This window comes from Clavelina lepadiformis, chromosome 3 (genome assembly GCF_947623445.1).
Source record: "Clavelina lepadiformis chromosome 3, kaClaLepa1.1, whole genome shotgun sequence".
In the NCBI taxonomy this organism is placed as follows: Eukaryota; Metazoa; Chordata; class Ascidiacea; order Aplousobranchia; family Clavelinidae; genus Clavelina; species Clavelina lepadiformis.
Window position 1 is genome coordinate 2,419,227 of NC_135242.1, and position 27,910 is coordinate 2,447,136.

The 27,910-nt window shown below is 36.1% G+C and overlaps 3 protein-coding genes across 12 annotated transcripts; 1 reads left to right on the forward strand and 2 right to left on the reverse strand.

Moving 5' to 3' along the window:
- Positions 1-7,177: 7,177 nt before the first annotated feature.
- On the reverse strand, positions 7,178-10,688 carry LOC143450358 (armadillo repeat-containing protein 1-like). 2 transcript variants are annotated; one of them, XM_076950873.1, is made up of 7 exons: positions 10,384-10,688; positions 10,134-10,255; positions 9,912-10,009; positions 9,585-9,703; positions 9,173-9,289; positions 8,695-8,800; positions 7,178-8,507 (listed from the first exon to the last, which is right to left on the reverse strand). In XM_076950873.1, the coding sequence occupies exons 1-7, from the start codon at positions 10,519-10,521 to the stop codon at positions 8,338-8,340; spliced, it is 870 nt and encodes a 289-aa protein (XP_076806988.1). In that variant the 5' UTR covers positions 10,522-10,688; the 3' UTR covers positions 7,178-8,337. The 2 variants fall into 2 exon arrangements, with proteins under 2 accessions (XP_076806988.1, XP_076806987.1); XM_076950872.1 differs by having other exon boundaries at positions 9,585-9,706.
- Positions 10,689-12,411: 1,723 nt separating this feature from the next.
- Positions 12,412-14,047, forward strand: LOC143448679 (uncharacterized). The gene is made up of 3 exons (XM_076948523.1): positions 12,412-12,640; positions 12,891-12,985; positions 13,818-14,047. Exons 1-3 carry the CDS (start codon positions 12,499-12,501, stop codon positions 13,986-13,988), a joined length of 408 nt encoding a protein of 135 aa, XP_076804638.1. The 5' UTR covers positions 12,412-12,498; the 3' UTR covers positions 13,989-14,047.
- On the reverse strand, positions 14,043-27,651 carry LOC143448677 (uncharacterized). 9 transcript variants are annotated; one of them, XR_013114475.1, is made up of 26 exons: positions 26,957-27,651; positions 26,672-26,742; positions 26,239-26,335; positions 25,751-25,915; positions 25,440-25,558; positions 24,635-25,094; positions 23,762-24,479; positions 23,445-23,522; positions 22,273-22,847; positions 21,675-22,006; positions 21,402-21,471; positions 21,155-21,232; positions 20,827-20,992; positions 20,549-20,640; positions 20,129-20,213; positions 19,241-19,378; positions 18,465-18,506; positions 17,585-17,834; positions 17,191-17,235; positions 16,889-17,122; positions 16,528-16,716; positions 16,335-16,410; positions 16,093-16,223; positions 15,941-16,022; positions 15,455-15,494; positions 14,043-14,698 (listed from the first exon to the last, which is right to left on the reverse strand). XR_013114475.1 is itself a non-coding variant. In XM_076948516.1 (25 exons), exons 1-24 carry the CDS (start codon positions 27,593-27,595, stop codon positions 15,470-15,472), a joined length of 4,875 nt encoding a protein of 1,624 aa, XP_076804631.1. In that variant the 5' UTR covers positions 27,596-27,651; the 3' UTR covers positions 14,043-14,698; positions 15,455-15,469. The 9 variants fall into 9 exon arrangements, 8 of the variants coding, with proteins under 8 accessions (XP_076804631.1, XP_076804634.1, XP_076804632.1 ...); XM_076948516.1 differs by lacking the exon at positions 15,941-16,022; XM_076948519.1 differs by lacking the exon at positions 15,941-16,022 and having other exon boundaries at positions 16,080-16,223.
- Positions 27,652-27,910: the final 259 nt, after the last annotated feature.

The window sequence follows — 27,910 nt, forward strand, 5'->3', positions numbered from 1 at the left end:
ACTTGATCTTAACTTGTTTGTCAAACTCTTCACAAAGAGACACATTTCCAGCAACATAACAGTTACGAGAAAGAATATCCGCTAAGTGATAGCCTATGCGAGCATCTTCTTCACTGTCCAGGTAATGTACCATTGCACTAACTGGTTTAATCAACTCTGTGGTGTGAGGGTTATTTTTTGGTTTAATAAACCTACCAAGTGGGACGTTACTAGCAAAAGGATACAAGGCATCAAATGAAATACCATGCTTGGTGTTTTTATCCCAAAACCAATTCCCATTTGGTGAATTGAAATCATTTAAACTTGAAATGATTACACTAGGAATTATGGTTTCCCCAAGATTGATGATGACGACTTGAAAAATGACAGCAAACCAGCGATAATGTTCAACGATTGATTCATAGTTTGGCCAATTCTGCACACCTTCTTGCAATACAATAAGACTTTCAAAATCAGAATATGGTGTTACTTCACCTCGAGCTAATGAACCCATTCCAACCAAAGCATAATCACAAGGTAATTCCCCCAAAACATGAACGCAGAACTCGGCTAACTCCGCCATAACAGCCTTGAAGTCGTTTGTAATACTATTTTGCAGTTTTTGAACATCTTTTATTTTGGCCTCTTCCAGTTGTCTAAGTTTATCACCATCTGCCTCATCCGGAATATTATTCACCAGTTTAAGCTCATCCTTTGTATTTGTTCTCATCTTGTCCACCATTTCTTTCAACCGCTTGGTTTCCAACAACAGATCAGCTTGATTGTCGTCTGCATTGGCTGATTTGAGAAGATACAAGCAAAGCGTCCGGAGATCTTCTTCTACTTTTTCTTTGTTTGCCGGATCTCTCACAATCGCAGCATTCAGCAACGTTGCGCTTTGGATGAAGCAAAGTTTATCTTTGGTCACATTTGCTCGATTCATGTAAATGACTCCCATTTTGTGAAATATCTCAGCACACTTAACTGGGTCTTTTTCTCGGCCATTTTCGTCACAAAGATCAGTTTTCAATTTGGTGGCAAGTTCTAATTCTTCTGCCTTGCTTTGATCCATGATAATATAAGTAATAGCAGTTGCTATTATTATAGCTAAACATACTCTACAACAAAACAAGAAAACTTTGGACTCATTATCATGAATTGCAAGAATATCAATTATATGTGAAAGGTGTCAAAATATACGCTATGCTATGTTTCGCAACAACTTAAAAATGTGGAATTATCTACAGTTATTGTTTATTAACTGTAATGCCAGTTAAGTTAGCACTGAATCGACACTTTTTAATAAATGCCATAATATTTAGTGTATTCAAACTGCGTTTGTTAAAATTTCTGTGTACTGTATATTTGTTGCGTTAATCAATTTGTAAAAGTATTTGTTCAATATTCAGCAGACTGCAGACATGGCTATAAAAGTATTTCAAGCAGCCGTAACCATAAACGTAAAATCAAGTCTAAAATCTTTGTTTTATTTTAAGCTAAACCAATACTTCAAACTAATAAGTCAAATTGTTTACGCTATATCATCGTGTTCGTATAGCCAGGCCCGGATTTTCCGATTTATCTATCTATTTTCCGTTTCCCCGCACATATTTCTATGAATGTTTAAGTAAAACGTTTCACTCAGCTGAAATATCTTTTGCATTTTTGATGAAGCAATCGTAACGGTGTAAGCGGGAGCTTACCATAAAAAGCACAATATTTTTCATCGACTATTTGAAAGTATTTGGACCACCTGGGTTGCATCAAAAAGAAACGAACAACAAAACAAATCGCACAGCTGTGCAAGGTACGTAACATAGAAGAACATGTAACATAGAAGCTAGGTGGCAAGAAAATAATTTGTAAACATTCGTATCAAACAATCCGTATTTGAGATTGCCACAGACAGACACAGCAACAACAGAGAAATATTGAAAGGTCGGTCTTTTCTATGGTGTCAAATTACGTAAAACAAAGCATTGAATCAAGATAAAGATATGGCAACACGATATCTGAATCAAGAAGATTCGAAGTTTGTCACATCTATCATAACAAGACGAGCGATACATGGAGATAAACAGAGAAATTTTCAATGTCGGGATATTTGTGTACTTGAACAGCAAAATATGAAAACAAAATTGTGACCGAGTCACTTTTTAATCGATGCAAATTAATGTTTGATATCGATACGTTTTAAAATAATTAAACTTTTACGTAAAAGCATCTGTGAAGCATTGTTTCTGCATTGTTTTTTACAAAATTTGTGCATTTATATTTATAAACATATACATTCATTTACATTTACAAATTAAATTTTATAAATTAGCGAATTAATTTTTTTCCTCTTCAACATATAATCCTTCAAAAGGAATGCAATCAAACAAGAAAATTAGTCGAACACATTTTTGACAATAATTCTTACTTGAAGATTGCAATTAAGCTACGCAAGCCTAAGCAGCTTCCATTGCTATATGTTATATCCCTGCACTCAGTCTCAATCAAGATAAGTCTTAAATATCCTTTCTTTCTCAGTTTGTCTTTGTTATGGCTCATTACCTCTTTATCATTGAGCAAAAAATGTTTTGATAGTTTCGGGAACTTGGTTGAATTTTCTTTAAGAATAGCCGGTATATGTCAATACCCAGGACAGCCTCCGTCTGACTAACGTTATAGGGAGACCACAAGTTGTAGCTATTTGACACAAATGCCCTTGCCTTCGCAGATTTTCTGGAATATTTTTTTGCTAAACTACATTTAACAACATACTTATTTGGGGCCGTACTTGACATATTTGCCTCCTTTGCCCTGGCTACGGTCCGAAATACCACTTAAGAAATGGCAGAAATATACTAAAGCACTCAACCACCGTAACACTAACATAAGTTTCTGTTTCTAAAAATCTTTTGCTGATAGCGCAAACTTTTATAGCTCCAAACACTCGAACGGTAAAGCCGAAATAGCTGCTGATGTAATGTCACTCTATTGTTATGGTTCGCACAGTCACGAAATGCCTTGTCACGTTACCATTTAAAATCCAGTCATTCGTGAAGACTTCTTCATTCCCAGCTGCGTATGCTGATTCGTATTTTTACAACTACTGTGGTTGTCAAACGTCATTATTAAATCGCATTTCGGAAAGTTAAATTGTTTTGGCGCATTACAAAAATACTGTGCTATTGTAACTAACTTCGAAACTATGTAGTGACCTTTTAATGATTACCGTTCAAATACAGGTTAGTGACATGCGCAGTATTTGCGAGAAGAAAACTAAATTTTTTGGTTGTTCATCAGAATTAGAAAGTGATGGTGTCCACTACTGTCCAGTGCACACATCGAAAAATTATGCGGGATTGCGGGTGACATATAAGCAACGGGTGCAGCTAGAAAAAAAACATGTCAAATAAATCTAGTCGGCCTCTCTGCGTAGCCAACAATGCTGAGTATAATGTTACATGATGTAGTTGATCAACTGTTTGGTCGATATTTCGAAACGACTTTCAAGTTACTTCGTCGTCGTTCAATTGAAATTTAATTGAAGGCAGCGACTTCGAAGGTTTACTTTGTGAATCTTAAAATAGTTCATTGTGTGTGTAAATCGTAAGCACTCTTTTGTTTTGGTCTTCTTTTGTTACGGTTGTTGTAGTCACGTGATACGAAGGCATCTATCGAAAAACGAATCACGAGTGGTTGTCATGTGTTTGTGAAATGTCGCGACCATTATCTATATCTAGTGGGTGGCCACGGCGTTGCACCCACGCGGGATTGCACCCACACGGGTTTGAACCGGCATGGAATTGCCCTCATGCGCAATTGCAGGATATGCAGCAGCTACATGAGGTTTCACCCTTACGGAATCAGAGGCGTACCGGGTTTTACTGCTCGGGAACAGAGACAATATTTGCTCCTCCACTTGTCACAATAAATGAGAAAAACGATTACACAAGGAACAAACCATAATGTTACCTAGTCCACCGCCATAGGAGGGCAGTACCGCGGTACTAGGCTATAGTACCGAATTACTGTACCGCGGTATTTCTGGAAAATAATACCGAATTACTTTTATCAAAAATTTCGGTCGGTCCCGGTACTCGGTACTTTTCACGTGATAATTTCAAAATTTTAACAAGTAGGCTATGTTTTATATATATGTAAATATTATCATATATTTTATATTATATTATATTATTTATATTATTATAATTATATTATATTATTTATATTATTTATATTATTTATATTATTTATATTATTTATATTATTTATATTATTTATATTATTTATATTATTTATATTATTTATATTATTTATATTATTTATATTATTTATATTATTTATATTATTTATATTATTTATATTATTTATATTATTTATATTATTTATATTATTTATATTATTTATATTATTTATATTATTTATATTATTTATATTATTTATATTATTTATATTATTTATATTATTTATATTATTTATATTATTTATATTATTTATATTATTTATATTATTTATATTATTTATATTATTTATATTATTTATATTATTTATATTATTTATATTATTTATATTATTTATATATTTTATATTATATTATATTATTTATATTATTATAATTATATTATATTATTTATATTATTTATATTATTTATATTATTTATATTATTTATATTATTTATATTATTTATATTATTTATATTATTTATATTATTTATATTATTTATATTATTTATATTATTTATATTATTTATATTATTTATATTATTTATATTATTTATATTATTTATATTATTTATATTATTTATATTATTTATATTATTTATATATTTTATATTATATTATATTATTTATATTATTATAATTATATTATATTATTTATATTATTTATATTATTTATATTATTTATATTATTTATATTATTTATATTATTTATATTATTTATATTATTTATATTATTTATATTATTTATATTATTTATATTATTTATATTATTTATATTATTTATATTATTTATATTATTTATATTATTTATATTATTTATATTATTTATATTATTTATATTATTTATATTATTTATATTATTTATATTATTTATATTATTTATATTATTTATATTATTTATATTATTTATATTATTTATATTATTTATATTATTTATATTATTTATATTATTTATATTATTTATATTATTTATATTATTTATATTATTTATATTATTTATATTATTTATATTATTTATATTATTATATATATTATTATATATATATATGTAAATATAACTAAAGCATACGATGAAAATTCGACACAAAGTCTTGTCAAAAATCAAATAAAATTTTTCATGTGATAAAATCTTGCTTTCAATATTGACAAATTTAGTGCGATTTTTATGCCCTATTCTTATATGACTTTGATTTTTCCAGCGGTAGTGAATAAATTACTGGGGGCTTAGACATTCTAGCAACATGGCTTTAACACGTTTAAAAGTTTTTAGCATTTTTTAGCTTTTCCATCAGATAGCTTTAAGGAATTGCGTGACACTTGAAATTGAGAGCAATTTTTTGGTTGTTCATCAGAATTAGAAAGCGATGGTGCACACTGCACACATCGAACAATGATGCGGGATTGCGGGTGACATAGCAACGGGTGCAACGAGAAAAGAAACCATGTCAAATAAATCTAGTCGGCCTCTCTGCGTAGCCAACAATGCTGAGTATAATGTTACATGATGTAGTTGATCAACTGTTTGGTCGATATTTCGAAACGACTTTCAAGTTACTTCGTCGTCGTTCAATTGAAATTTAATTGAAGGCAGCGACTTCGAAGGTTTACTTTGTGAATCTTAAAATAGTTCATTGTGTGTGTAAATCGTAAGCACTCTTTTGTTTTGGTCTTCTATTGTTACGGTTGTTGTATAGTCACATGATTCGAAGACATCTATCGAAAAACATATCACGAGTGATGGCTGTGTGTTTGTGAAATGTCGCAACCATTGTCTGCTTCTGGTTGGTGGCTACGGCGTTGCACCCACGCGGGGTTGCACCCAAACCGGTTTGAACCAATACGGAATCCCAGGATTCGCAGCCACATGGAAGTGCACCCTCAAGGGATTAAACCAATACGAAATTACACCCACATGAGATTGCACCTTTACGGAATCAGAGACGTACCTAGGGTTTTAGTGCTCGGGAAAAGAGGCAACATTTGCTCCTTCACTTGTCACAATAAATGAGAAAAACGAACACCGAAAGAGCGAACCATAATGGAATTTTAGCTAGCCCGCTATTCATACCATACATAACTTCATCGAAACCTCGGTTATCAAGCATGTTGTTTTTACATGATGACGTCATGGTAGACGACATCTTCGCCTTAAAAGAGCCCACATTTGCAATACGTGCTTGGCCATAACTGTTTTAAGTAGAACATTATTTAAGTTATATACTGTCTGTAGATCTAAATACGGGGAAATAAAGTTAAGTCGTCCCTGGTCCACAGCTGAGTCCAACTTGAAATAGTTTTATTGACCGAGAACATGTACAGATGCTCTGGCATAATTTAGTTATAGCAGAGTTTCTCAACCGAGGTCCAATGGCCCCCTTGCGGGAAACATGGGAGCGTTCAACGGGAGCCACAATCAGATGCTTCACTAGTGAGCTATAGTGAAGTAGTAAGGGAAGACGAGGCAAAGCGGGACACAAGTTTCTCAAGTTTTCGTGCTTGCTGTGCAAAATTAGAGGCGCGAAGGCACACGCAGTAGTGAAGTAAAAAATGTCTTGCAATCAGCAATCTGCATTTTTTATTGATGAGCAGGGAGCCAAGGGTTTTGAGGGTCACGACCCATGAAAGGTTGAGAGCCACCGGGTCAGAGAGAAGTGCGTCGCTGTGCCTCCACATATAAAAGATTACAATTGCTACACAGTATGAATTGTAAAAAAGGCGGGAAGCTGGTTTCGGCCCACTTCCGCCATCCAGTGGTCAGGATGGCGAAGGCTGCTGAAACTCCGACAGATGCACAAAGTAAATCTTTTACTGCCATATCGTGTTGCCAGAAATTAAAACTGTTCATGTGGACCAGAACCACCGACCTGGAGCAAACGTTGTTTACAACGATAGCGCTGGTAGGTATGAAAGCATATCACTGAGATCCCGGCACGTGATCATCACAAAAATGGAAATAAGTCGATCCTGGGCCAACTACTTTTGTCAACACTTTTTTTGGTATTTTATTGTGAAGATCAATAAAACATGAATTCGCTGCACATAGAAAAAGATCAGTTCCATGGACGTCATAATGCCGCTCTATTTACATTATAAAAATGGCAACATTGGGTGACAAATATCATGGGCAGTATATTACCAGACGCTATCAAATGAACATTTCATTTATGAATGAACGGGACGTAACAAGTTTTGACCGAAAATAATTCCACATAAATTTAGTACATTTTTACAAAATCCTAAAATACATCGACATACAGTATGCTTAAGCCAACGTTGCAATACAAAGTGATATTGTTAAAAATATCCGTGAGGAAAGAAATCCAAGCTGTTGAACGTATTTGAGGTTTATTGGCTTGGTGCAATATTGGGCATGTGTCACTCACTTCACGCAGGTGACACCCTTTTTTAAGAAATTATGCAAACCTAAGCAATAAAGTTATATCTATGACGTCAACTTACATATCATCTATAAATTTTCTATGACACAAAAGCACCTTTAATTCATAATAATCGATCATTGACAAACCAATGTTTGAAACTTACACATTTGTTAGTCAAGTTCCGGAAGAGACGTGCCAGTTTTCACTGTCACCCAAATCCATAAACAACCGTTTTCACTTTATCAGACAAGGTTAAGGCTTTTACTGTACAAAAGATCTGTCTATATAACCGGTGGCAGTTTTGGTTTGTCAACATTTCGAATGTGGTTGTTACCATGAAGAACAAAACCCTTTGCTGGACTGTGCCAAAGAAAGATATTCAACAAGTATTGGCAATTTTACATAAAAGCAATCCGTTTTAAAATCATTTCAGAAAACGCAAATTTCACTTAAACCTTCACGAATATTTGCTATTAAGTCAAAATAACGTTTCAAACAATTAGAAATAAGTCCAAAATTTAACACTTTGTTGATATTCATCAAAAATTGACGAGAAATGCAAGTTACAGCAAAACACCAGCCAAATTCAGCTCAACAAATGTTACTTTTGGCTTACTGCAACCCACATGACATATAAAATTAACTCAACGTCTACAACTCAAAAAAAAGTGAGTCAGAGTTTTTGTTCTGAAAATGAAGAAACTTCGAAGGAAAGCAAACATGCACTGCGGTTAATGATTTGACTCACCACGCCTCATGAGCGGGGTCACCAGTAAAGGTTTTTATTTACAGCGTTTATAACGCTCCCAAACCAGGAGCCTGCGTAGGAGCCAAACCCTCCACCGGAGCCAGGTCTCGCAACCGCTTTATCTTCCTTCAAAGGGGAGTCAGCTGGTTCTTCATCCAAATATGGCGGAAGGTCTGAATCTTTGTTATCTTGATTAACAAATGAAAAGAGCCGGTTTGAGAAATTTAATAAAGGGTTGAGTATTTAACATAATGTGGAGGTGGTGTGAAATCTACCAATATCGACAACAAGTTATTCACAACAATATTTTATCACCCAAGATGATGATGGCTTGGCATAGGAGCTTAAAATGCCAATAAATGTGTTCAAATTAACCTTCAATCTTGGTGTCAAGCGGCACAACCATGTCTTCCCCTTCTTCATTCTTCAATACTTGAGCCGCTTCCATCACATGAGTCTTCTTGATGGCACCAGCCAAAGTCTTAAAGCATATGAAGGATAAAAACTTTGCACCTTTTTACAATGTGTGCTGTCAACTTGTCATGATATGGATTGAGGTAAAAAGGTATCAGAGACATGTGGTGACAAGTTGGGGCAACTTGCAAGAATATTTAATGTTCACAGCTTTGCAAATTGTAAGTTTTTCTATCTTTGCCCATGTATTCTCAATCAATTAACATGTAAATGTTTATTGTAATTATATCATTAATATCTGATTTTACAACGTAACTGCTGCCCTTGGTTAAGTTGTTTGCTGTATTTGACAAAAATACAGTGAATTTTTGAAACAACTGTTATCGAAGCAAAGGTCAATCAAATTTCTGAAGATCTTAGCATACAGTTGTCGTCTCACCTCGGCAGATAGCTCAGATTTTGCTCGCACCGTGCATCGCTGCAAATGCATGTTGAAGGTGAGGGAAATGACACCTTTGACTCGAACCAACTCATCAACACACATCTGTCGGCGTTCCTGTCATTTGCATAAAATTTATTATGCTTTTATATTTTAGTTTATTTTTACTACATTGACAGTAAACACACAAATTAATCTCCTAAGCAATGGTGAAGGTGTAGTAATCATTATATATTTTAAACCTTTGGATACAATATTTTGACTATATCTACTAAGAAAACCAGCTGGTAAGAATAAGACAGCGAAAGAATCATAAATTAAGAGCATAAATAATTTTAGATGAAACAGCCTAAATCTGTCTATGGCTTAAAAAGGCAACAATTGCAATTCTCTGTGTAAAAAATTGAATTACCTGGTCAGTCAAACCAGACACTTGCAAAACAATTACTTTTGCTTTCTTATTTCCGCCGAGAAATTTCAAAGAATTTTTCTGCCCCGTTCTCGACCCGGCTGCCCGAGTTATAACTGAATCTGCTAAAACAATCATTTTCAGTAACACCAATCCAGTTAGAACAGCGTTAGACTCAATTAGTAAGTTACAGTAGAAGTGTTTAAGCATAATTTTTAATGGCCACATAACAATAATGCCATCACAAAGAGAAATACTTTCCTGGCTACAATTAACTGATATTATATAAACTAAAGAAGACATGTGACTAAATTAATATATTCGACATACCTGGGTTAGGAGACGAAACAGGTGTTCTTGCATAATTGCTGCTCAGTAAATGTTGTATCTTCATTGCAATTGCCTTGCAGTCCACTGCAAAACCCTCTCTGCAAATGGCAGACCGACTTAAAACTTTTAACGTGTATTAAAACAGACAATTCTAAATACCACGGTTGACTCGAGGATCGAACTAACAAAGCAAATAAGCAAGAATTATGGTATCTCGTCAACCTGACTTCAATCTTCTTCATGAGTTCGATAAGACCCAATGTTCCTCGCATGGATCGTCGTGTCACATTACTCTCGCTTGCTTCTTCCGCAAGACATAGCAGCGCGTTTAAGGCTTCAGTTACCTAAGGGTTGGAATTATTAGAAATTTAGCATTACTGTTCAACTCACGACATCATATAATATCCAGAAGCAAGATGGTAAAACACTTTCATAGTATCGGTGTTCAACAAACTGTAGCGAGCGCACTCACAACTTCAACAGGGTGTTCATCGGGGTCCACAAAAATAAGGATTGAGTTTACGTCATTTCTTAACAAATACTCTCTGTGCGCAGGATTTTGAGCGAGTCGTCTCAGTTCCTTGACAATTGATAGGGAAGTCGTTGTCATCTTGGAATCGATATGTTTGAACTTAGTCAGCGAAATAGTTTTATTTACATTTTGTGAATAAATTGCTCATAATTTTCACAGCCAATTTAAAAGATCTTTGGGTTATCTTAGAAGCAGTTTAAACACCAATGCGACTCTGATTCCTTAAAACCTATGTTCAATACAATATTTCTATGTTTCAAAACAATAATAGGTTAAAAAATATGAAAATACACTTAAAACTAACAAAGTGTTTCAACTTAAAAGCAACATGCAGTTTAATATAAGAGAAAAATTCATATTTTAACTGATGAGTTCATCTTTGTTCTATAATAATAGCATTATAGCGGTGGAATTTTATTAAACTGAACCATTTTGTCCACAGATTACTGTGTCAGATAAGTCATATCAGCCTGGTCAATATAATCGGCTTGTCCCTATTAGTAACTCCAACATGGAGAGCTGGTATGATGTGAAGGATATGTTTAAAACAAAAAGTAGTTTTACGAACTAGGACCAACAGAGCAGTCTAGAATCAAAGAAATCATGGCCGATTTTAAGTAGTTCAAAGACTTGCCAGGTCTCATATCTCTTCGGCTTGCACAGTGCCATGGCTAGGCTAAATAGGCTGGCCTACACTAGGCCTATCTGGAAGATTACTTTATTATAATTCGGCGTGAAGATAAAAAATTATGACGTGCACGTTAATGAATCTCCTGCGTGCAGGTGCCACACTTTCCATGCAGTCGCGTTTATTTGTTATGCCAGTAAGACAGTATTCAGGACAGCTACGATTCCGTGCGGCTGCAATCCCTTCACCCGGAATAGGTTTATGTGATGGTGTCCTAACTCCTAAGCACGCGCTTATTTTACTTATAGGTTAATCCTGCGCTGCTTCGACATCCCTAGCGGCTATCCTACCTTACTTCAACAGTTAACACATATTCTCACGCAGTAGCCCAGCTTACTTAGCTAAGGTTTAGAGTTCTGACTCAGAGTGACATTTTGCCAGTTTTAGAATTTAGGCACCACTAAAATAGGGATGTCGAATCCGAATCGTGTGCGCTGATTGACACATTATGTCATTTACAATTTTCTAGCGGTGCGAAAACGTTACAGTTTGGTGTTACATTACTTCTGATATTTTTCTGATAATTAATATATTCAATAAAAATTGTACACCACGAAAAAGATCACAAAATACTTTACAGCAGTAAAGTATGTCTGTGACAGGTTGACAGTAATAAATTGCTTGTTGTCACATGCTTTATCCGTCGTTTTGGTTGTCCGAAACAGCAACAACTTTTCGTCTCCCACATTGAAGGCGAAAAATCTAAATGAATGAACAACATTGTATACAACGCATTATGCAAACTCTACAAGACTGCTTGTTGTTAATTGTGTTGTAACATTGCACGTCGCCACGTCCTCCTTTACAACTTACAGTCTTGCGAATTCAATTTATAAAATGGAAGCCAAAATGAAAGTCCGTGTCTCAGCAGTTATAACAAACAGATGTTATGTTGTTGTTTTGGTAACGTAAAAACTTAAAAAATTGAATAGTAAAACGTGAACTAGGAACATTAACAGAGACAATCGTTGAAAAAACATGTGAAAGTTTTGTATATAAAAATGCATACATGGTCAAATTGATATTGGAAATCCAAAAAAAAAATCAGCATGATGATTGATTAAAACTGATGAACTATGAAATTAGTAGGATATAAACAAATTAATAATACTTTAAGTTTTGCAACATTGGCCAATTAAAACTGTAACAAAGTACACCACATTATCATTCAATCATTCCAACATTCATTTTGTCCACACAAAACAAATTTTAACTAATTGTTAATTAGGGTAATACCCATTTGTGCTTCTTTATCTGAAGCTTTTCCGGGATTTGTTGACAATGGGTGAATACTGTATCACTTTCTGTTGTTGATGATTTGACCAGGGACAGGAATTTCTTATGAATTTTACTCATTGGGCGGTACAATGATGCGTAAAAGGCATACAGAAAAGAGCGCTTTGTTACCTGTGAGGCCCTCCCCTCCCACTTTAAAAGAAATTGAAGAAGATGTGAAATCCGCAGACAAGAACGATTACGTTTTTACCTCAATGACGTCGGTTAACGATGGTAACTTTTAATAACCGTTTAATATATGTTTTACGTAAAAACTGACTTGGGTAAAGGCATAGTCACATAACGTTTACTGCTATGTTAAGTGCAATTAGTTAAGTTGGTTCGCTGAAGGTTGAGATTTCAGTAGTTACAGAAACTGTACGCTTCTTGTGAATTATTGCTCAATTAGCTTACTTGCGCAATTGTCGATAGTGCTCTTATATATGTTTTAAAGTTTTTCGTGAAAGTATTTGTTTCTTTGCAGATTTCAACTTTGCTGAAGATTTGAACAGCACCGATGACTCAATTGACGCCGATGAAATTCAAAAAAGGCAAATCGTACTAGAACAATATGAAAAAGTATGATGAGTACCGTACATATAGGAAATTATGAAAATTATGTACATTTAAGCCCTTGGGTTTTAACAGTTTTCTCTCATTCATTGACTGTTTGTGGTCATAGTTTTTGTTTTATTATGCTGTAACAAGGTTAGCATTAAAATTTTTCGTTCATCACATCTAATCGCAAAAAATTATTTTTTTGATACAAAATAAATTCGATTTTAGTGACAGTCACTTTTGACTGAATCACACTGTAAGTTGTTACGTTTGGTTTTGCCACTTTTTCCTACTCTTTGTGTTTTTTCCGACCATTTTTTATTTTCCTATTATAGTTTCTATTTTTTCTTTTACTTCATACATCCAGTGATAAATTTTATTGCTCCAGTGCGAAAGACATCAGCACTAGTGTCTTAATCCGCTCAAAAGCTTAAATCAAGTGATTCGTTGATATGTCATGACGTTCATGTTAGTTTAAGTCTGTAAGTTAGAAGCACTAATGTCACAATCTGCTCAAAAAGTATTAAGTGCTTCGTTGATATTCCATAATGTTCTAGATATTGTGATCCAAATTAATAAGACCAATTAGTGACAAAACAAACCTGGTATTCGGCAGTTTAACATGTCCTCAAAATAAAGCAATATCGAATGGTGTAGTGTCTGTATAATATTTGTTAGTGCCACCTTGTATTAATTTATTTGTATATTATGTTGGAAACACTGCGGTCATGTTGCTAGTTGACATTGTCAAGTAGTTATTCTTTTTGGGGCGTGTAAGTGAGGGAATGTTACAAATAGTAATTATTTTTAAGAGATTACTGATTTTAACTTACTTTTGATCTCTTTTATGCAGGTGTGCAAATTTCTGGAACTAAATGATTCACTTAAAGTCGGGCAAACAAATCTCAACAAGGCTTGTAAGAAGCTGATTGAAACAGGTGGCGACGTAAAATCTGCTATGACCGACTTGAGCATTAAGTTAGAACAGCAACGACAACTTTTGAAAAAAGTAAACGAAACCTGACATTTCCTTCATCGCGAGCGTTTTGTTTCTATTTCAAATAAAAAATGAAACATGTGCAAGCTAGTGATTTATTTGCAAACTACGAGCAATTAATTCAATTATTAGTTAAGCAGCTACAAAAACAAAAATGTGAAATATGCTGCTATGCACGATACGTTAAATAGCACTGTATCGAAAATTTGTATCCATTCTTATTGAAAACATGATATTTGTGGTAAATTGCAAATTATTTCTAAAAGGAATAATGTACCATGAGGCAGTGTCTTTCACAAAACAGCATGTACCAATATCGTACTCAAACTCACCACAATGCTCTAGTAATGGCCACAATGCCAAAATGTTACAAAATATGTAGTTTTGCTGTAAAACTTTGTACAGGACAAAATATCATACAAAAATATATGAAATAGTGAAGCAATTAGCTTTTATAGAAAACACTAAGCAATAAAAATATATATGGTGGAGCGATTCAGAATTAAAATCATTATGATTTCATAGCGTCAAGTTACATGCACACAAAACTACAAATCAAAGTAGAAAAACATGAAATGTGTGTTGCACCAATTCAACCATCAGCACCTGATAAATTCATACTTAAAAGCATGGTTACAACAAAACTATTAACACTTGAAAACAATGTACTGGACTTGGTGATGTATAACAATGTTAGTCGGAAGCAGGCAGCAATGTTCCCATCTTCAAGTCAGTACCTAAAATGATTAACATTTGATTATCATGCGGCTGCTGTTATGAGATTTTGAGAGTTTGTCAGTGAGATGTCGAACACTTATACAACAAAATGACAGAGTTTTTGGCCATGTAATTAGGATTAAGAGAACAAAAAACACAGCAGGCATTTTAAAATGTGCCGATTTTTGCAAGTATGTGCATTTTGCAAACATCTATTCACTTGTATGCAAACAGTGAACGAAGCTCTAATTGAAGCATTTCATTTAACCCAGTTATTTAACTGAGGGCTCAATAGCAAAACACCAAGGTTTTCTATACACACCCTTCTATAGCTTAAAAAATTCTCTGATTAACACAAGAATATTGCTTGTTGGTAATCGCTGTAATAACTGAAGTACGTTCCAAAATGAATAACAATCTCTTGCAAAATATATCAACACAGTGCTTAATCTGTCCTAACATATAATATATCAACACGTGCTGCTGCTTTGTATTGCTCAATCCTATATATGGCCAACCATTATGAGTAATCAATGATGAAGAGTTAAAGCTACACACCAAACTCAAAACCTAAAGATAACGCATTAAAACATATAAACAAAACAAAGCTATTTTCACACAAGGGGAATGCCCAAAACTGAAACATTAATGTCAGACTACACAATTTAATTGAAAATTGACTCCGTTTTTACAAAAAAGTTGACGAATTTGCTGAATTTTAAAAGATTTTAAAAACTCAAGCTGACAGTAAGGGGCATCCCCAAATATAAAAATACCTTCCAATGATGACATCATCGAAGATCCAGATTGCCAAAACTGTCATTAGTGAAAAGAAACATGGTAAATGAGGAATAAACCACTACCACTACAAGTCTAGTAAAAACTCAGTTAATAATTGTGAGAATTGCAAATATTGAAAACACCATGCAAATACAATGTTGTCTTAAACATGCAATTTAACTTTATCATTATCGTTATCAATTGGTTAAACCAAATTATTTTTGAAGTTATAATATTCTGACAGAGTGAAGTATAACAATTTTAAATAAACAAAACACATGACGAAGTAAATAGGATTACGTGTACGATACATTTATTTTGAAGTATTTCCGGGACAGTTTACTACTGCATGCAAAATCTAACCGATAAGAAATTAAAACCACACAATTAGCTTCAAGAAATGAAAACTAAAAACGTTATTTGTGACAAAAAAGTAATCGATTAAATTATACACATATCCAATGCGGTTGGTTAAAACATACCAAGACTAGACTAGTAGAGAATTCTTTGATAATAGTTCATGCGTGTCAACATGCATCAAATGACACCCTTGTTTCGTGCGTGCTAAAAGCAAAACTTCAGTAGGTTGATTTAAAAAATTAGAGCTTTTCGCAAAATTACATTTTTGTGTTACCGATTCCTATTGGCTCTTCGATTGTGTTCCTTTAAGTTCCTCATCCAATCATCTCCTCCCTGTTGTGGGCGTCGGCTTGGGGGCGCGCCTTTTGCCATTAACTTTGTGGGAAACATTTGTTTGCGCTCGGGCTGGGTATAGAAAATATCGTCACCAGTGAGTGCATTTTAAGCATCAATCACTTCAAAACAAATTAAATTGAGAAGTAAAATATCGAGTTTTAAAACTTAAGGAACACGAACCTGTTCAAAATCGCTGTTATAAGCAGTTGCACTTCTCACATCACGTTCATATTTGTTTATATCAAACTCCTTCTTTCTGTAAATACAACCAGACCAATGAGCATTAACAATAATAAACAACTCTGGACTCTGGGACATCACATGACATCATGATCATATCACATGACATCACGTGATCAACAAATCATCTCACCTGTCCTTCCATCTCGGGTCGTTCACCCAAGCACGTCGCGATCCTGGTTCATCATGAGCTCGTTTCTTGCGAAATTCCCCAACCCAGTCAGGTTCGTCGCTATGGTGATGACCACTCCTGCGATAGGGGTTACGTGAATATGAAGGGTCGTCGTGACCCTGTTTATAGGGGCTCACTTGCTGATGGTACCTGTGGCATCGATATCTTGTGATGAACTTAATACTCATGACAAGATGGAAACTTTGGCAAATTAATAAAACAAAATTTCAAATCCAGTAGATATTTTCCACTTTTCCAATGTTTATCTCTTGCTTTGTAGTATCTCTTCAACCGCACAATATCTAGACCAAGTACCACGAACCTGTCACGGTCACGTTCTGATTTCCTTGCACGGTGATCACGGTCAAGATCACGATCACGTGATCTATCACGACCCCTCCTCTCCGGACTGATGTTACGCTCCCTTGACCTCGATCGACCTCTGTGTTGCGGACTGATGTTTCTTTCACGGGACCGGGACCTTCCACGACGATCAGGACTGACACCGCGTTCCTTGCTTTTTGCTCTGGAGCGCCCCCTATCAGGCCGGTCATCTCTAACAAAGCGATAACAAATTGTGAGGTCATAAAAGATGAAAGCAGTACAGGAGTATGAAGGGCTTACCTCCCTCGCTGACTGTTGCTTCGATCTGATTCGTCGGGAGACTCCCTGGAATTAAAACTCATTTCACTGAATGCATCAGTTACACTACAAAGCTGAACAAGGCCTCTCAACTACACCCATACTGAAATAATACGATACACCAGAGATACAGCACCAAGACTTAAGGCTTGTCAAATATCTACTTGGAGAACAGATTCTTGAAGAATTTTTAAGCTTAGACACTTTTATTGAATAACTCTAAAAAAATGGCGCAAAATTTTTCCTTTTGATTCTTATTTTGAAGCGTGAATTATTTCAGTGTTGAATTTAATATAAATCTGACCCCAAATGTTCAGTTGGTGCAATAAACAGAGGACAGACATTTGACATAACGCTTTAGATTTCAACAACATACCTGTGGCTTGTTCTTGGTTTGCTCTTGTTGTAAATATCTCGGTTGTCGTTACGCTTGGTTGCTTCCTTGATGATGTCAGCATTCTTGTCCTGTCTCGTTTCCTTGACAGGTCTAGTTGGAGATTTGACGGGGGATGGGGAACGCTTGTTGAGACGAGTGATCGCTTGGACCGACTTCAAAGCTCGATCTTGCTTCTTCTGAGCACTTCGGATCGCTGATTCTTGCGCTGTCTTGAATTTATCCAGAAGATCTGGGAACAAGTTTCACAGGAAAGTGCGGAACCGAATAAAAATGTGACGATGTAAGCAGAAATATGTCGTCGAGCTGTAATTTTTTCGTAATTCAAGTATGATTTGCTCAAACCTTATCACTTTAAGTTGATTTGCAACAGTGCACAATCCTACCAACACATGTATATTCACTCTTAAGCATTCTAACATCACCAGGGGCACATACTCGTGATATAAGAAGAAATATGTCATTAATTCTTTTTATAATCCAAGTAACATAACACTAGTGACTACTTTAACCTGGATTGCCAAAGTGCACAACCATATTATTCAACACATTTTGAGTTTCACTTTTAACCATTTAAACACCACCACCACACAATCATGCTTACATGCAATAAAAAAGTGGTAAATTATCTAAACAACCATGGTCACAGTGCATTCTTAAATACATGCTGTGTATTGCATTAAGCAATGTCTGATAAATGCCAATACGAATGTTAAAGCCCAGTTGTTTTAACATTGAAAGTGGTAACTTTGACCATAATTTTGTATATTCAAGAGTTTGTTGAAATACCCAACAGATTAGAACTGTACGTTAGATATCAGACATCACTTAAAATCTTCTATGATTTATATAAATGGCCCACCTGTGCCTAAAGATGTTTTTTGCTTCGTTGTGTTTCCGAACCCTTTAATAAACAGAAAAATTAAAATGAGGGTTCGCAACCTCTAAAACTTAATAATTAAATTATCTAACTCAGCATGTATAGGAAGTGCCTGTGAGCATAATCCTATCGAGAAACATAAACCAAGCAACGATTAAAATTGACTAAAACACGTTAAATTTTAACAGTTTTAAAATTGGCACTGCCAGTGTTTTAGTCAAACTGACTGAACCACTGGTGTTGGTAGATTATGACAAACATAAAAACTATTTAAATGTGATTAGCAGTTGCAATTATTTTCAAACAGAAATGTGAGCAATTGTAAGAAACTGTTCCACATGTCCCCAACAGCAAAGTGTAAGTGCACTGCTACACATCTACACAACATCTTATTAGAGGCATGCTCAGCTGTTAATCAACCAGCGCAATCAGCGTTCAAACATTTCAGTACGTTGTATTCTGTGGGCATGCCACTGATGTTAAACAAAGTGAATCTAAATCAAGAAAAACTGGTGGCATAAGGCTGAGATGGTAAGTTAGCGGAGTTACAACACGTGGTAATTAAGTTAAACCTGATATTAAGAAAAAAGTGAAAACCTGAGTCAAGTATGCAATTGCATGTCAGATAAAGGGCTGAATGGGAAGGAATTAACAACGTAATAGTCACGAAATACTCTACCCTGATTCGGTGATTGTTGCGCATTTGATGACCGGACCTGTAAGTTTATTTCACACCATTAAGACACCATAATATTTACCAGTGTAAGTCGGTGGTCTTTTACGGTCGTCATTCGCTGTTTCCTGAATGTTTGGCAATGAAGCCGCTCCACGCTTCAACGCTTCCTCGCTTGGAACTTTGAAAACAAGTTTGTTGTCCTTCTTTGCATTCGGTTTATCTGCAACAATAATCTTATGATGATCAACATCATAAAAATCACACAATAATCTGAAACACATCGTTGCAGAAATGGTTTGGCGCCAAGATTAGACAAACGGAAAATAACGCACAATTAGTCGTTTGGCCATTTTTATTCGTTGTTTGGAATTACAGGCTGACTATATTGAGATATGTGTGAACTATGATAAGTTCAAAGACAAAAAATACTTGCTCAAAGGGCATAAGACTAATATATATCGTTGTGTTTGCTGCCAAGCTTTGAGCTGCATAGAGCATTGACACAGCGCCTTTGCTTTCCTCTATCTAATGAGCTTGGTGACAGGGAATTAATTATTTATGTATTAAGACGTTTTCAAGATAATTACTGTTTGAAATGAAAAACTATGAAAAACAGAGGGAATGATCTTTCATTGGCCACTGCTAGTTGTGCAATTGCGACACGGAGTTTGGTACGTCCCTAATTTTAATGAAGCTCTACTCATATTGTGTATTTTCTACATTTTAACCACAACGTGACATCATAAACTTTTCAGGATACCATGGAATTTGAAAAGTTTGGCACCTACGGTTGTAGCGCCACTGTAATTTACACAGCGCTCGCTTTAAGTCCTCAGAGCTTTGCCGTTTATTAATTGTACGTGAGCGTACTTCTCATTTGACCAGTCTACAACGAAGCAAGTGCCATATTTTTCACTCCTCAAATTCATAGGTGAAAAATAAACGATATAACACAAAAGTGAAAGAATACCGGCACTTCTGGGAGGTTGTTCTGCCCGGCTTGGCTGCTGAGAATGATACTTCTTGGACGTCGTGAGCTTTGCTTCAGCATGATGCTGTAAAGAGGAGATAAAACTCATTTCATGGCTGGTCATAAACTGATGATACAAGTATACAACTGTGCAAGCATATGATGATATTATTACAACACAAGCTATGTTAAAAACAACAGTTTAGATTGAATACTAAAACATGTTGCTAAATTCATAACGAAAATCTAGTAACTAGTGGAACTAAAGACATGTTCGCAATTTCGCATATCACAAAACAATACAAAAATTAAGACAGAAGTTACTTGGACAGATCAAAACATTTCTATCACCAATACGTCACATACAGAATCAAAACAGTTTTCCGTTAGAACATATCTGGTACGTTTGTGAGCAATTACCTTTTCTGGCTTGGGTGCTTGAGATTCTTCCACTGTTATTGGCGATATCCTATTTTGTACGAGGTCATCGGGGGTCACATTTATTGCATAATCTTAACAAGTCATATTATTAGATTAACGCAAGACAAGTGGTACTTCACACTAAAATGTACTTAAGCACAATAAGGGCTATAACAGTAAGTAGCTTATTATCAAATTAGTAGCATAAGTTGACAAAAAATAAAAGGATATCTTGATTGGCATCATATTGAATGGAAGCACTTGGTTAAACAACTCACCATCAACAAGAGCAGTCGAACTGCTCATACGAGTTGGTGGTTTGCGTTTCGACATCTGCCCTGTCCTTGCCATCCTGACACGATCTTTAGAATGGTCGTGGTTGAGTGGGTGCGCATCTGTGTTATCCCAGTCTTGCATCGCTGCATCAACTGCATCTGGTCCGTCCTGATAAATAACATCAATGAAGGTAATGGTTTCAAGAGCAGTCATTAATAAATAAGACAATACTCTAGAAAAACAAACCACAAACATACACACATACAACACACGCTATGCAGAGATAACCGAGTCAATTGAGAAGAATAACTCAACAGGTAAGCATGCAACCTGTTCATTATTGGCCTTCTTTCGTAACGAGTTTCTTACCGGCTTCTGAGGGGGCTGTGGCTTCATGCCAACATTTCTCTAAAAGCAGAAAGAATTTTAAATTCACACACGGCTGGTAAGGCGGTAATTATAATTATGTACACTCAAAAATGATAAAGGAACAACCACACAAGGTTCAAAGATGGTTTTGTTTGTATAATGCAAGCATATTGTTTTGCAATATCAAAAATGAATACAAAAAACTGACCTGTTGAATATGTTGCTGTGGCTGATTGGTTGATGTGAATCGATCTTCATTTAAACCATCACCAGGTTGCCTTCAAGAAAGAAGTAAAATACGTTTAAAATAGTTTATTCTTTGTACTGACAAGAGGTAAACTACTAGAAAGTAGTAAAAGGTGACATCGTGTTACAATCAATCTCTGAGGAAAACAACTGAGAATATGAATAAAAAATCGAACAACTTCACGATGATAAACAAAACAAGGCATATAGAGTTCTAAAAGACACAATTTCAAACCTGGAGTCCTGACCGTATCTCTCCCCGGCTGGAATCGGTCTGGAGGGCCCCGATGGACCCCAATTACGTTCACGACCAACCTGTGGCCTGTAAGTGGGTCCTCCAGCTCTTTGCGCAACCAAATTTTGCTGCCGATTAGTAGGGGGTGGGGTGGGGGCATCGACATCAATGCCCTCAGAGCTGTCGTCTTCATCAGGTGGGGGATCGAATGGGTGACGGGGGGCTTTTGGCATACCCAGGTTGCTATCTCGTCCAGTGGGTGGTTGTCGTTTCTGCTGCTGCTGTTGCTGGGGGTATTGGGGGCCATTGTTATGGTGGGGTTGGTGATTGGTCTATGTTGAAAAATCATCATCAATATTTGTCAAATAATACTCAATAATATACGAATTGGGTCAAAACTTGAGCTTTTCTGCGATGTATTCACAAGGAAAATACCACTTATTTCCAAGCAAGCTTATTTCCAGCAAGAGTGCAAGACAACTGACCATATATTGACAAATGATTTAAAGTATAAAAGTCAATGTAAAAACATAAAAACTGTGCTTGACCTACATATCCAAACAAGGCACTGACTACTTGATTCAAAACTTCAACTTACCTGTCGTGGTTGTTCGCTTAAGTCACTCGGAGGAGCCGGCCAGTCTTCATCATTTTGCGATTGGTCCGCACCATTCTTATACACGTTGTAGCTACTGGAGACAACTGCTGGTACATAATTGGTATCTGGACTCCTTCGCTGGTTGTATGTTGGTTGACGATCACCATATAGTGGTTGCTCACTATGAGGTAGCTGGTCGGGAGGTGGAACTCTCTGGTCTTCGTGTGGTTGCTGGTATGGTGGTCGGTCTTTGTTGAATGGTTGCTGTCGATGGTGTGGCGGTTGACTTTGATATGGTTCTTGCGATCTGGTGGATTGCTGGTGATCGCTGATTGATGGAGAGTTGAACTTTTGGTAACTACGAGCAACGAGACTTGGAACATAATTGCTCTCGTCAGAGGATGGTCCTTCAGGTTGGTTGCTTGTGTTGAACTGGTTGGGTTGGTCACTGCGCTGCTGGTAAGATGGTTGTTTGTATTGGGAGGTAGCTTGGTTGTGTGGTGGTCTTTGAGGCGATCTCCTATCATCATACGGTTGTCGTCGCTGACTTTGTGGTTCTGATGATGGAGGGGCTGCTGTAAAATTAAAGTTATTTCAACAGAAAATACCACATAAGAATACTGGTCTATAAATTGCAGAAGAACGCATAAATCCAATTATTTTGTGATTTACTACTAAATTATTTTGCTGTAAAAGCTATGTTTCGATCTAAATGGTTTAATTTTAATCATTTCAGCAACATTAAAGGTCTAATTGCAGTGTCATGCATGCATACTGGCAGCGATACCATGTCCATATTACATCTGTTTTCAAAAAACTTGTGAAAAGTTGGTTAAAATCACTTCTAGAATTAGACTTTTTCATACACAGTTGGGTTGAGATAATGCTACTGTAAAATCAATCCAAATCACTTGAGCAAACCAATTGCAAATAAATGCAGTTAGTTAAGCTACAGATTAGTCATCAACAAATCTACGCTTAACACTCAAATAAAAAATCAGTGCGGCTTGATCAGCAAATTCAAACCATATACAATAATTCATACATGCTTTAGTATTAAAACCCAGCTGTATAATTAAGCATTCAAAGCAATGTAAATTAGCTGATCAAAGTGTCTGTGAGGCATTATTATGTTCATTCACACCACAGCAATTTATCTACATAAATTTTACATGAATAATATCTTCTGTCAGCAGAATGATCATATTGAAACTGTTCCTCGTACTGGGGTTGGTTATGTGAGATCACATCTTTAAAGTCAAACGAAGGTTTTATGAAAAATTAGAGTTTATGTTTTAACGCTGATATTTCATATCCAATAGTCTAAGAATCTGTGTGAAGTTTTACCACAAAACCATATCTGGAATAGTGACAAACTTCATCTTCAAGTGTATAGAAAGATGCATAGTGCACTGCATGCATTTGCAGTATATGTCTGTACAGTTAACTTGCCAAAACAAAACAAAACTCAGCAATTTTATAAACTTACATCGATTTCCTGAACCTGGATGTTGATTGACAGGTTTCACCGGTGGAGGTAGGGGCTTGTAACCCCTGTCTGGACCTTCAAATTCCTTCTTCTGAAACTGAACCCCAACTACCATGGGGTTACTCATCGGTGGATCCCCTGAATAGCTACTTCTTGCTCGGGGGTCGTCTAAATTGGTGGGTGACCTCATCCGCGAGTTTAACACGTCTAAATTATTCATGCTCTGGCTGTGTTGGGGTGGGGGGTCATAATGTGGGAGATTTTGATTTCGATGTTGGCCCCCGTCATCGTACCTCAGAGGTGGGGGATGCTGTGCTTGGGGAGGAGCGGGCATTCTTTCTCGAAAGTTTTCCCGCGGCCTCTCATATTTATCATCTGGTGGGGGCTGATGAGAAGGGGGTTGTGAGGGGGGTTTATACCGCTGTTCGGGGTAATTCTGTCCTGGAGGTGGTGGAAAACGGTCATCAGGCCGCTGTGATGGTTCCTGGTAGGAATTTCGATGATGATGTGATGGTTGCTGGTGCCTGGGATGGTCGCTGGTTGCTGGTGGGTATGGTGTTTTGGTTTGGTATGACTGATTTGAACTGGGTGATGTTGGGGGCTTTGACATGGCGGGGCCGGCGTTGTTGTATCGATTTGCACCCCAACTTGACGATGCTTGGGGCAAAGGAACAGACGCGCTTGGTTTGTCAAACATGTTTTTCATCGAACGAACACTCTAAAAAATTATTACAAAAAGTAACCTCCTGCAAATGGATGGTAACAAATGCTAACAATTTGCCAAAGACGATTTATTTAAGTTATGTCATCACCAAAACCAAAAAAACAAACTATAACAATACGAGCAGATTTTCTTTTATCTTATGACCTTACTTTTATCTGTGAGCTGTCAACACCAGAATCGTGTTCATTCCACCGCTGGTTGCTTATTTTCTGACTTCTGTATGGTGGCTGGTGCGCATCTTTTTGCATGGTCCAGTGAGCTGGTTTATGTTGCTGTTGGTTGTATTCACTGCTGTGTTCATTCACGCCATGACTTGAGCCATGTTGATCATTCTCGTACCTACGACCGCGACTGTCGTCTCTGGAATTTGGTTGATCGAACGGCCGATTGTACGAAGCACTTTGCTCCGCACGAGGGGATATTGGGGCTCCATGTGGGGGGTGTTGGGAGTAGGGTGGGTCCCTGGGTCTTGCATCGTACGATCTTTCCGTGTAAACTGATCCGTAGCCGCTACTGTCAGTATCTCGATGCATATCATGACCTCCCTGGAGTGGGGCAGATCGGTCGTAATATTGATCATTCCGGGGATTTTGTGGTTCTTGGTAAGGCCTAATATAACAAACATCAGTTTCATTTACGTGTTTACATAGACACATGCTTGTTATGCAGTACTTATATACTACACTGCAGTACTTAACAGAATTAAACCGGTTTCAGAAGTGCAGATAAATTTAAATGTTATGAGATATGTTGGCACCGATCGATATCCTATTGTTATAATAGTGTAACAAACAAATTTGGCATCACAAGATCTGATGTTATTTATGCATAAAAATGCATTCAGGCTAAAAACACAATCTTTTTGCTATACAATGTGGTAATTTATTGCACAACTGGGACCAATTTTTACTACAACTGCTCATCAGGTAACAATTAGAAAAGTCACGAACTAACCTGTCGTGGGAAGGAGGGTTGTGATAATGTTGGGGATCATGTTCACCATAACGAGCTTTGTTATCGGGGTAGTTAGAGATTTGATTTGGTTGTTCCATGATTGTAGTGAGTGGATGAGACTGAAAGTATTAAAATCATGAGGGGCAGAGCATTCATTTTCCACTTATATACAACATGCTATATGCTACATGCTATATGCCTTAAATGGTAAAACTGAATATTGCACACAATTGAATTTAAAAAAATTTGCTAATTACTAAAAAATTTAATACAAAACTCAACAAAAAATCCTTGTCAACAATTCAACTCACCCTAGTTGGGTTTGAGTGAGGAGATCGAATCCTGCTCTCGTCCTGTTGGTTATATGAAGGGTAATCAGCAGGAGAACGCAAATTGGGTGGGGGCGATCGATGGTCCGGTGGTTTGTTCACTTTCGCCACCACGCCAAACACTGCAGCACCGCCGCCTGCATTGCTCTAAAAAATTTAAAAACAAAACTAGGTATTTTTATGCTATTGGTTCATCTAAGGTATTTGTGAATACCTTCCAGTTGAAAACTATAACATTAATTTAAGATATTAATTAGTACAGATACAAGTGCAAAAGTAAAATATTTTAATCAGTTTTCCAAGCCATGGAAGCTTAATAGGCAACGAAGTATGTATACCTTGTAGGCCAATATTTACTTTACACAAATCATGTTTGCCCATCGTGAGAAGATTATTTAAGCAGAGTGGAATCTTATAATAGATTTATAAAACCAATGAAGCTACAAATGAAATCTTTCATAACAACATACTGTAGTCTGTGCTAATACTTGTGGTGAACTCATTTGTGAAGCTGTATTTGGAGAGTCATACGGATAAGGTTGAGTGTGTGGGCCTGAACGCTCCTCTCTAAATAAAGTAGCGTCTGTTAAAATTCAGTTAATTGTTTCCTTTTACATGAAATGACTTCCTGAATTATATCACAGCTAAATAATTCATAGAAAGATAGAAAACGATTTTACGCTCAAAAGAGACATTTGTAAAAACTCCATTGCCATTTCATACTCCATTGCATATGTTCTTTGTGAGATTAAACAACAGGCAATCGAAAGAAACAAAATAAAAATGGAAATAACTAGGCTAATATCATTTACCCTTATGCAAGCAATTAGCACATAAAAAGAATTATATAATGATACTTAAATGCAGATAACGTTAAAAGATTGACATAACAGTAAAACAAACCTTTCCGGTTGTTTTTGTTCATAATTTGAAGGTTTGTAGTCATCCCTTGCAAACTGATGAGACGGCCCTGACTGCAACAAAAAGCACAAGATATGCTGACAAATTCAAACTTGTTATTCTAAACTACATATATAAAATTTAAACCAAATAATTTTTGTTCGTAATTCAGCTAAAGCATTAACTTTTGCAATGTACAACAGTTTTGGAAGAGAATTTTTTATGGATCACAAGCAGAAGGTCAAAGAACATTCTTTTTTCATTGATTTGGTGGTAAATTATAAATACCTGGTACTGGTCAGATCTCAGATGTGGTTCACGTTTTGGTGGAGAACCATAATTGGTTGGTGGATTCCTTTGATATTGTTCGTCATAATTCCTTTGCTGATGGTGGATGGGTTCATTCAAGTTCATTTGTTGAACACGTTGGGGTAAATTAGAATTATAATCCTCTTGTTGATAACCATCCACATCACGATGCTGAGTCGATTGGCGGTATTTATCATCATAACCCCTGTTGTCTTGGTCGTAACTTTTTTGTTCTTGATGACTATTGTACCGATTTTCATTACCATCATACTGCTGCCTCTCACTATGGGGTGGGTAGCGCTGATCGTGCCGGTTGTCTCTGGCATAATCCTCATTTCGTTGCTGGTAATGAGGACCATCGTCATAACGACGTGGTGGTGAAGCTGATTGTGGATAAAATTCCCGTTGGTCTTGCTGATAGGCAGGTCCATCATTGAACTGTTGATTGGACTGCTGAGGTGCTTCGTGAGCTCGACGATCACTCCATGAGTTTCTATTGCCTTGGTAATCTTGAGCTGGTTGGTATGGTCGATTTTCAGGCATATATCCATCGTTATAATTCCCGGCGGGCGGTCGGTTCATTTGGCGACCTCCATAATATTGCACCTGGCTTGACATATTGGGGATACCGCAGGTAGCTATGGTACAATTTTCAATAACTACATTTTCTATTGTCGACTGAACAACAAAACAAATTGTAAATTGCTAAACAAATTGCTTGGAATAGGAGAGTCTACAGACAAAAATATTTCGTCTACAGACGAAAACTGTCTAATTAGCAACACTGTAAATCAGAAATATTAGACAATAAATAATTTTCATAATTAAACCCAGACAGGTAAGTTCGTAAAATAAACGGCTAAAGTTTATTTTCTACTTTACTGAACAAAACAAGAATTCACACAACCTGGCTACTTTCTCAGAATTTCAAGG

Excerpts from the sequence above, each read along its gene's own strand:
- LOC143450358 (XM_076950872.1), bottom strand. The coding sequence starts at position 10,521 with ATGACAACGACTTCCCTATCAATTGTCAAGGAACTGAGACGACTCGCT. Across the intron at positions 9,707-9,911 it reads TGTTTCGTCTCCTAACCCAG|CAGATTCAGTTATAACTCGG; the intron begins GTATGTCGAATA and ends TGATTGTTTTAG. Across the intron at positions 8,508-8,694 it reads GCTTGACACCAAGATTGAAG|ATAACAAAGATTCAGACCTT; the intron begins GTTAATTTGAAC and ends TTGTTAATCAAG.
- LOC143448679 (XM_076948523.1), top strand. The coding sequence starts at position 12,499 with ATGATGCGTAAAAGGCATACAGAAAAGAGCGCTTTGTTACCTGTGAGG. Across the intron at positions 12,641-12,890 it reads AATGACGTCGGTTAACGATG|ATTTCAACTTTGCTGAAGAT; the intron begins GTAACTTTTAAT and ends GTTTCTTTGCAG. Across the intron at positions 12,986-13,817 it reads TACTAGAACAATATGAAAAA|GTGTGCAAATTTCTGGAACT; the intron begins GTATGATGAGTA and ends TCTTTTATGCAG.
- LOC143448677 (XM_076948515.1), bottom strand. The coding sequence starts at position 27,595 with ATGTCAAGCCAGGTGCAATATTATGGAGGTCGCCAAATGAACCGACCG. Across the intron at positions 25,095-25,439 it reads AACCCTCCTTCCCACGACAG|GCCTTACCAAGAACCACAAA; the intron begins GTTAGTTCGTGA and ends TTGTTATATTAG. Across the intron at positions 16,224-16,334 it reads ATAACAGCGATTTTGAACAG|CCCGAGCGCAAACAAATGTT; the intron begins GTTCGTGTTCCT and ends TTCTATACCCAG.